We start from the raw sequence: 10,517 nt of genomic DNA on the forward strand, positions 1-10,517 counted from the left end.
CTTGCTGATCATTTCAGTAGAGCTGCAGAGGAAGCCATGGCATCTGCTGCTCATGACAGTACAGGTGATGCTGAAGGCAACAACCGTACTACACCTGGACTTGCTGATCATTTCAGCAGAGCTGAAGAGGAAGACATGGCATCTGCTGCTCATGACAGTACAGGTGATGCTCAAGGCAATGTAGCCAGAGATGAAGAAACGGAAGGCAAGTTCTATTTTTTCAGTCAAATAAGGCATCTCTTTTGCTGATTTGCATGAAACAAAACAATTTCATTATTCAATAAAAGCGAATTATATTTTGTAGCTCCTACATAGCGAGCACCAAGGAGACCCAGGGCAGCAACCAAGGGAAAACAACTGGACAGGATGACTAAAGTTATGCAAAGGAGACTGCCCATAGCTGTTGAGGAAGGCAAAAAAAGGCCACATGAACCTGTTCAAGCTGCCAAGTTTGCATCAGAGGCTGGCATCATTATTCGGGAAACCATGCCTATCCTAACTCGTTGGAAAGATTACAAGGACGACCAGAAATACTACAACAGCTTTGTGTCACAGCTAAATGTAAGTGCATTACTGATTCTATGGTTCACTTGTATACTGCTTAACCTGAATTGACTAACTATGGAATTGTCATATGCATAGGGGCGCTTGTCCGTTAACACTGAGGACAAGGCAACAAAGGAAGCTTGCACCGATATGCTACGCTCTGCGGTAAAAAACCAGCGTTATCGGCTCAAGCAGAAATACTTCAATGGTGTACCTGCAAATGAGATTAGCACAACTTCTCTTGTATCTTACATGACTGATGAACGGTGGAGGGCATTAGTTGCAAAGTGGTCTGATCCAAAGAACATGGTATGGGTATCTTGTCATATATTGTTCTTTCACTATAAGTTTGCAAAGGATCTTCGCATATTGAACCTATGATCTAATCTGACATGTTCATTCTCTTGTAGGAAATAAGTGAAAAGAACAAGCAGAACCACAGTCAAGTCAAGTTTCATCAGGCTACGGGTTCTCGCTGCTATGTGGCACACTTACATGCATATGTAAGTAACTATTACCTTGTACTACTACCTGCACTTTTGCACTCAACTTCTATTGCATTTGATCTGAGCAAACTTCGCTGTGATTGTTTATCCACGAAACAGAAGCAGAAGAGAAACCGAGAAGAACCCAGCTTAGATCAGACTGAAGAACTAGATGCGGTGGACGCCTTCAAGACCTGTCATACCAGCTCCAAACGTGGCCTGAGTGAACCGGCAAGAGAAGCACTTGTAAGTTCATTTGTTAGCTTTATTTAGTGTAATTTTTATGAGATCATATGAGGGAGGCTGGCTGTGGGTCGATGGAACGAAGGGGAGTGAGATCGATGAGTGAGATCGCATGTCCCATCCCAGGGGAGTTCAGATCATAGTCTATTTTGTCTGCCATTTGTCTGCCATCAAATTTCTGAAATGAAAGTAAATATCATAGTCTATTTTTTGTAGGACCCGTGCACTAGAAATGTATAGGTTTTAGAGTCTTTGTTAAGCAAATCTGCTATAATTTGTAACTGTTTTCACATTATTTTTCATAGTCTATTTATAGAGTCTTTCAAATGTATAGCTTTTAATTTGCCATCAAATGTATAGCTTTTAAGCAAATCTGCTATAATTTGTAACTGCTATAATCTGCTATAATTTGCCATCAAATGTATATGTTTTAGAGTCTTTGTTAAGCAAATCTGCTATAATTTGTAACTGTTTTCACATTATTTTTCATAGTCTATTTTTAGAGTCTTTCAAATGTATAGCTTTTAATTTGCCATCAAATTTATAGCTTTTAAGCAAATCTGCTATAATTTGTAACTGCTATAATCTGCTATAATTTGCCATCAAATGTATAGCTTTTAGAGTCTGTCATAGTCTATTTTTCATAGTCTTTGTTAATGCCTTGTAGGACCCGTGCACTAGAAATGAAAGTCACTGTTTTCACATTATTGTCAGCGACAAATCTGCTATAATTTGTCATCTCTACATGCCTCAAATTATTGCAATAACTAACAATTGACATCTTGCTGTTGCTCATTAGCATTAACATGTAACTGTTTCTGTCCATGATATTTCAGTCTCATATGGAGGCTTTGAGGGCTGAACCTGTTGCTGAAGGTGAGATGCCAGCATCCAGTGTGCACCTTGTGTCGAAGGTGCTGTCCCAGAGCAGCTCACACCAATTCCTGAAAAGCGTCGGCATCAAAACATCGGCAACCTCCAAGGCATCATCATCAAATCATAGTGAGCTTCGGGAACAACTTGCAGCTGAAGCGACGGCTGCTGTTCAAGGTGAACTCGACCAGCTCAGGAAGAAATGTGAAGAAGCTGAGGAACAGCAGGCGAGGACACAAAAGGAGTTGGAGGAGTACAAGAAGATAACAGAGAAGAACAACAAGGAGATGGAGGAGACCAATGTGCTCATCAAGAAGCTCTTGTCCTTGCATGGTAACTCTTCTTCGACATGAGGGCTGCTAGTCAGAGCTGCTGTTTTTGGCCTGTTCTTTGACATGAGGGTACCCAAAAACTCTAGTTGCTCGTGGGTGTCAACTTTTGATTATATGCTGTTATGTTTGTGCAAACTCAACTGAAATGTGAAGTCAAGTGGTGATGCTGTGAACTGAGTTTAGTGTTGTCCACTTAGTTTGTATGCGCACTGGAATACTAGTTGTATTCATCTATGGAATATGGAATTGTGTGCTCATTCCTCTGTTCTAGTATCTTTTGCAATTTCCAATAAAATTATTCTCTGCACATCTATGACCAAACTGGTGGCATATAATAAAACATATGCCACTGTACTAGCCACGTCAGCGTTGACGTCAGCGCTGACGTCACTAGCCACGTCAGCGCTGACGTCATACGCATCAGCACCTTCCAAACGGCTGTTAATGACCAAACCACGGCTCTATCTATGACGATACCGTACCGTCACAGAAACCAAACGGTGTTAACAACGCCGTCAGTTTGCTCGGGCAGACGACGAATTATGACGGAAAAGTGCCTTCCTCTATGACCACAACTGATCGTCATAGAATGAATTCACTTCCATGACAACGCGGCTTTCGTCACAGAATGTATACACATCGATGACGGAAATGGGTAGTCCGTCACAACACAACAAATGTGACGCAACCCCTATGACCAAATCGAACTCGTCACAAATTCGTCACAAAACTTTATCTGTGACGATATATACACATGCAGTGACGCAATACGAACGTCATCGATTATAAGATCTCTACTAGTGGTTGCCGCTAACCCACGCCTAGAACTCGTCGTAGTCTTGGAACTCCTGGAAGTCTCCTTCCACGGCTTCATCTTCTCCTGAGCAGTGGTTGCAATGCTGACAATCTGGGGATGGGGAGGTTTGGTGTGTAGAGCAAGGGTGAGTACACATCAACATACTCAACAAGTGTCTTGTTTGGCTGTAGTGGACTAGCTTTATGTGGGGGTAAGTCAAGCAGTTGCTTTTAGTTGGTCAGATTATTATTACTAGTAGAGAAAGCCAAGTTTTAGAATTAACCCACATTATTAACCCGAACGTACTCCTTTCCAAACGGAAAGAGTACCACTTACCATTACTAGAGTCAATACCAAAACCATCATTCTCATTGCCACCTGTAATCCGAACATCTCTGATCAAGTATCACTATTCAATGGAGCTCCCTTGGCCGCTCATAACTGCGAGCACGACTGATATATCAGTTTTCAAACACTCTGCAGAGGTTGCGCACTTTACCCACATGTCGTGATTCCCTTTCTGCCCGAAGATCATGACTCTCCATTGATCACTACCAAGGTGACCCAGCAGGGTATCACTACGTAGCCTTTACAAAGATTCCCCGGGGCTGTAGCCACCCGTTAGGTTTCCTAAATATACCGCACTCCTCCCCAAGGGACAAATCAACCTTGGCAGAGCGAGCCACATACACCAAGCCCCATTAACGGCACGACGACGAAGCAAACTACATCTCGGTTCCTCTAATTATTCAGCTAAGGGCGTCCCACTCCACCCTCATGGTTGCACTGTTTTCCCGGGTGGTCATCCAACGAACAGGTCCTTACGGAGAGGCACTCGAGAAACCGCTCGAGCCCCCTTAAATGCCACAAGTATATAATCATAAATAAGAGGGAAAACAGCGTATCATAGATAAATCTCATCATGTTCATTGATAATGTTAAGCACTAGCAATAAGCTAAACAATAATAATCCGACCCAAATAGGTAAACAAGGATATGGATAACAAAAGCTAGTCAATCCTTAGGTATAACTGTGTAAATGCGGGAAGTGAATTATAGAATATATAGGACAGAGATAGGTCAAGGGACACTTGCCTCTACCAACCAGCTGCTGCCCAGGGGCTTCTCCTGCGAGTTCCTCGGGCTCTTCAACCAGATCGTTCTCTATACGAGCGCAAACATACATACATCCACACATTTAATACAAAAGAACAATATACCATACAATAGAATGCAATAAATAAATAGACGTTCCACGCGGGGCCCGCAATTACGTTTAAGAGAGAGGAAAAGACAGTCGAGTCTACGATCGAGAAGCGATCACGTTACATAATTATAAATTAAACCACTCGCTTAACAGAAGGGTATTAATTTGGCCACTGCGTTTAGCATAAAGTAAGGTCATGTTCTACATTTAATCATTATAAATAAATAAAGATGAATGAAAGGGAGTGGTCGTACGGTGAGACGTACGATACAACATTTAAATTGAAATAAAAAATAAATGACTCGCTACACGAGAGAGCGCGCAACGGGATTCTTGCATTAATTAAAGACAAACGTTAAACGTTGCGCGACGAAACGCACGACGACTTACGTCAATAGAATTGCATTTAAAATGAATCGTCGCGCGACGAAGCGCGCGACGCAGCACTGTAATAAATATAAATTAAACGAATCGTCGCGCAACGAAGCGCGCGACGCAGCACATTAAAAAAGATGAAATTAGAATGAACCGTCGTGCGGCGAAACGCGCGACGCAGCACATTGACTAAACAAAATTAAAATGGATTAAACGAAGCGCGACTACGGTAGCACGCACGAGAGCACGCTGCGCGTGCCGAGGGCACGCGAACTGTGCAGGCGCGTGGGGCGCGAGGCCGGGGCACGGGCTCGGGCAGGGGCGTGCGAGGGCGCAGCCGAGGGCATGGCCGAGGGCACGGCGCGGGGACCGGGGCGCGGCCACCGACGCGCGGGGCTGAGGCACGCGGGCTCGCCGGGGCCGGGGAGGGCTCGCCGGGTGCGCGAGCGCGCAGGGAGGGGAGGGGCGCGGGCGGCCGAGCTCGCCGGGGCGGAGCTTGCCGGGGCGCGGGACGCGGAGGGGAGGGCGCGACGCGGGCCGCCGCCGCCAGGCGCGGGGAGGACGCGAAGGGCGCGGGGCCGGGGCCGGGTGCGGGACGCGGCGTGGCCAAGCTGTCGCCATGGCGCGCGACGGGGCAGGGGAGGGCGCGCGGCCAGGGGCGCGGTTCGCTGGGGAGGGGCTCACCGGCGGCCAGCGCGTAGGGCGCGGGATGGGGAGGGGGCGCGACGGGGCGGGACCCACCAGGTGGCGCGCGCGACGAGGACAGGGGAGGGGCGCGTCCAGGGGAAGAAGAAGGGATGGGGAGGAGGGAGAGAGAAGGGAAGGGGAGGGGAAAACTCACCTCCGGGGATCCAAATTCTGGGGATCTCGACTCCAAACCCTAAGGCACCACGGGGGGAGAGAGAGAGGTGGAAGAGGGAGAGGGAGGTTACTGCGCGGGAGAAATCAAATGAGACAAATGGATCAGGGGGAGGGAGGGGGCGCGCGCATGGGGAGGGCAGGGGGCGCCAGGGGCGCGCGGGCCGGGCTGGGCCGGGCTGGGACACATCGCAGATCGAAACCCACGACACGCACGACCACTAAACGTAATCCAACCGCGAACCGAAATCCGAAACAGGACGAGACGAACATGCGACATCAGACAAAGAAATGCGCTTCGGCATGATGCAACACCCATGACACTTAGGTTTTGTTTATACATGACACGGACACCTGTCACTATACTGGTTTGACATTGGGAAGAAGGAGCGAAACGGGAAGAGAAGAGAGAGTAACGCCCGAACTTGGTGAGTGAAAAGAAGAAAAAAATTCTACCCCCAAATTCAGGGCGTTACACTTGAGCCCATAAAGCGCCTTTGAGAGCTTATACACGTGGTTAGGGTACTCACTAACTTCAAAGCCAGGAGGTTTCTCAACATAGACCTCTTCCTTGATGGGTCCATTGAGGAAGGCACTTTTCACGTCCATTTGATAAAGCTTAAAGCCATGGTAAGTAGCATAGGCAAGTAATATACGAATTGACTCAAGCCTAGCTACGGGTGCATAAGTTTCACCAAAGTCCAAACCTTCGACTTGTGAATAACCTTTGGCCACAAGTCGGGCTTTGTTCATTGTCACCACACTATGCTCATCTTGCTTGTTGCGGAATACCCACTTGGTACCCACAACATTTTGGTTAGGACGTGGAACTAAATGCCATACCTCATTCCTCGTGAAGTTGTTGAGCTCCTCTTGCATTGCCAGCACCCAATCCGGATCTCTTAATGCATCCTCAATCCTGTATGGCTCAATAGAGGACACAAAAGAGTAATGTTCATAGAAATGAGCAACTCGAGATCTAGTGGTTACCCTTATGAATATCACCAAGGATGGAGTTGACGGGGTGATCTCGTTAAATTGCTTGATGGACTCTTGGGTGTGGCGGTCTTTGACCCTGAATTTCTTGCTCATCTTCCTTGTCTTTATCATTATCATCTCCCCCTTGATCATTGTCCTCCTCTTGAGGTGGCTCATCCTCCTGATCTTCATCATCTTGAGCTTGTTCCTCATCTTGAGTTGGTGGAGATGCTTGCATGGAAGATGACAGTTGATCTTGTGCTTGTGTGGGCTCTTCGGATTACTTAGGGCACACATCCCCAATGGACATGTTTCTTAGCGCGACGCATGGAGCCTCTTCATCATCTAGTTCATCAAGATCAACTTGCTCCACTTGGGAGCCATTAGTCTCATCAAACACAATGTCACAAGAAACCTCAACTAATCTAGTGGATTTGTTGAAGACTCTATACACCCTTGTGTTTGAGTCATATCCTAGTAAAAAGCCTTCTACAGCCTTAGGAGCAAATTTAGATTTTCTACCTCTTTTAACAAGAATAAAGCATTTGCTACCAAAGACTCTAAAATATGAAACATTGGACTTTTTACTGGTAAGGAGTTCGTATGATGTCTTCTTGAGGATTCAGTGAAGATATAACCGGTTGATGGAGTAGCAGGCGGTGTTAATCGCCTCAGCCCAAAACCGGTCTGGTGTCTTGTACTCATCAAGTATGGTCCTTGCCATATCAAGTAGAGTTCGATTCTTCCTCTCCACTACACCATTTTGTTGAGGTGTGTAGGGGGAAGAGAACTCATGCTTAATGCCCTCATCCTCAAGAAAGCCTTCGATTTGTGAGTTCTTGAACTTCGTCCCATTATCGCTTCTTATCTTCTTGATTCTCAATTCGAACTCATTTTGAGCTCGTCTCAAGAATCCTTTTAAGGTCTCTTGGGTTTGAGATTTTTCCCGCAAAAAGAATACCCAAGTGAAGCGAGAATAATCATCCACAATTACTAGACAATACTTACTCCTACCGATGCTTATGTAAGCTATCGGGACGAATAAATTCATGTGGAGTAGCTCGAGCGGCCTGTCAGTCGTCATGATGTTCTTGTGTGGATGGTGAGTTCCAACTTGCTTTCCTGCTTGACATGCGCTACAAATCCTGTCTTTCTCAAAAGAAACATTGGTTAGTCCTAAAATGTGTTCTCCCTTTATAAGTTTGTGAAGGTTCTTCATCCCAACGTGGGCTAGTCGACGAAGCCAGAGCCAACCCATATTAGTCTTAGCAATTAAACAAGTGTTGAGTTTAGCTGTGTTTTCATTAAAATCAACTAAATATAACTGATCCTCTAACACCCCCTTAAATGCTATTGTATCGTCACTTCTTCTAAAGACAGTAACACCTTTATCTGTAAATAGATAGTTGTAGCCCATTATGCATAATTGAGATACAGAAAGCAAGTTATAATCTAAAGAATCTACAAGAAAAACATTGGAAATAGAATGGTCAGGTGATATAGCAATTTTACCAAGTCCTTTGACCAAACCTTGATTTCCATCCCCGAATGTGATAGCTCGTTGGGGATCTTTGTTTTTCTCGTAGGAGGAGAACATTCTCTTCTCCCCAGTCATGTGGTTTGTGCATCCGCTATCAATTATCCAACTTGAGCCCCCGAATGCATAAACCTACAAAACAATTTAGGCCTTGTTCTTAGGTACCCAAACAGTCTTGGGTCCTTTTATGTTAGAAACAAGCACCTTGGGTACCCAAACACAAGTCTTTGAACTCTTGTGTTTGCCCCCAACATATTTGGCAACTACTTTGCCTGATTTGTTAGTAAGCACATATGATGCATCAAAAGTTTTAAATGAAATGTTATGCTCATTTGATGCAGTATGAGTTTTCTTTTTAGGCATTTTAACATGAGTAGAATGCCTAGAGCTAGAAGCCTCATTTTTATGCATAAAAGCATGATGAGAAATAGTGTGAGGTTTCCTAGCATGAATTCTCCTAATTTTGTGTTCGGGATAATTAGTAGGATATAAAATGTAGTATTCATTATCCTGAACCATGGGAGCCTTGCCCTTAACAAAATTAGACAATCCTTTAGGGACATTAAGCTTGACATTGCTTCCCTGTTGGAAACTAATGTCATCCTTAATGCCAGGGTGTCTGCCATTATAGAGCATACTTCTAGCAAATTTAAACTTTTCATTTTCAATTTCATGCTCATTAATTTTAGCAGTTAATTGAGCTATATGATCATTTTGTTGTTTGATAAGAGCAAGGTGATCAATAATAGCTTCAACATTAATATCTCTACATCTAGTGCAAATGGAAACATGTTCGACAGTAGATGTAGAGGGTTTGCAAACATTTAATTCATCTATATTAGCATATAATATGGCATTATCATTTCTATGACAGGAACTAGAATCATTGCAAACATTTAACTCTCTAACTTTAGAAATTAAACTAGCATTTTCAGTCCTAAGACTATAAATTAATTCATTTAATTTATCAATCTTAGCATTTAAACTAGCATTTTCATTTCTAAGACTGGTAATTGAATCATGGCAAATGCTAAGCTCTTTAGTCAGGTTTTCACATTTCTCTACTTCCTGAGCATAAGCATTTTTCACTTTAACATGTTTTTTATTTTCTTTAATAAGGAATTCCTCTTGGCTGTCCAAAAGTTCATCCTTCTCATGAATGGCTCCTATCAATTCATTCAATTTTTCTTTTTGTTCCATGTTGAGGTTAGCAAAAAGAGTAAGTAAATCATCTTCGTCTTCACTAGAACTACCCTCATCACTAGATGTTGTATACTTGGGGTGGCTCTAGATTGTACCTTCTTCTTTTTCCCGTCCTTGGCCATGAAACATTTGTGGCCGATGTTGGGGAAAAGTAGGCCCTTGTTGATGGCGATGTTGGCGGCGTCCTCGTTGGAGGAGGAGTCAGTGGAGCTCTCGTCGGAGTCCCATTCCCGACACACGTGGGCATCGCCGCCCTTCTTCTTGTAGTACCTCTTCTTTTCCTTCTTCTTCCCCTTCTTGTCGTCGCCCCTGTCACTATCACCTGAAATTGGACTTTTAGCAATAAAATGATCGGGCTTACCACATTTGTAGCACACCCTTTTGGAGTGGGGTTTATAGTCCTTCCCCCTTCTATGCTTGAGGATTTGATGGAAGCTCTTGATGATGAGCGCCATCTCCTCGTTGTCGAGCTTGGAGGCATCGATTTGAAGCCTACTTGATGTAGACTCCTCTTTCTTCTCTTCCGTCGCTTTAAATGCGACAGGTTGCACCTCAGGTGTTGAGGTGGTGCCTTGCTCCAAGTTGACGATGTGTTTGGAGTCTTTGATCATTAGCTCAAAGCTCACAAACTTTCCTATTACTTCCTCGGGAGACATTAATTTGTATCTAGGATCCCCACGAATTAGTTGCACTTGAGTAGGATTGCGAAAAACAAGGGATCTTAGAATAACCTTGACCATCTCATGGTCATCCCATTTGGTGCTCCCAAGGTTGCGCACTTGATTGACCAAGGTCTTGAGCCGGTTGTACATCGCTTGTGGCTCCTCTCCCTTGTTGAGGACGAATCGACCGAGTTCTCCCTAGATCGTTTCGCGCTTGGTGATCTTAGTCACCTCGTCCCCTTCGTGTGCTGTCTTGAGGACGTCCCAAATTTCTTTGGCGCTCTTTAACCCTTGCACCTTGTTATACTCCTCTCGACACAAGGATGCGAGGAGTATAGTTGTGGCTTGGGTGTTAAAGTGCCTAATTTGGGCGACCTCGTCCGAGTCGTAGCCCTCGTCCCCCTCCTTAGGTACCTGCGCTC

At 44.8% G+C, this 10,517-nt stretch overlaps 1 protein-coding gene across 1 annotated transcript; it reads left to right on the forward strand.

Moving 5' to 3' along the window:
- Positions 1 to 321: 321 nt before the first annotated feature.
- On the forward strand, positions 322 to 927 carry LOC118476239 (uncharacterized). The gene is made up of 2 exons (XM_035965065.1): positions 322 to 561; positions 643 to 927. Exons 1-2 carry the CDS (start codon positions 367 to 369, stop codon positions 925 to 927), a joined length of 480 nt encoding a protein of 159 aa, XP_035820958.1. The 5' UTR covers positions 322 to 366.
- Positions 928 to 10,517: the final 9,590 nt, after the last annotated feature.

Source organism: Zea mays, chromosome 2 (assembly GCF_902167145.1).
Source record: "Zea mays cultivar B73 chromosome 2, Zm-B73-REFERENCE-NAM-5.0, whole genome shotgun sequence".
NCBI lineage: Eukaryota > Viridiplantae > Streptophyta > Magnoliopsida > Poales > Poaceae > Zea > Zea mays.

Bases quoted from the DNA above. Each gene is read 5' to 3' on its own strand.
- LOC118476239 (XM_035965065.1), top strand. From the start codon at position 367: ATGACTAAAGTTATGCAAAGGAGACTGCCCATAGCTGTTGAGGAAGGC. The intron at 562-642 runs GTAAGTGCATTA...TCATATGCATAG, and splicing joins GCTTTGTGTCACAGCTAAAT to GGGCGCTTGTCCGTTAACAC.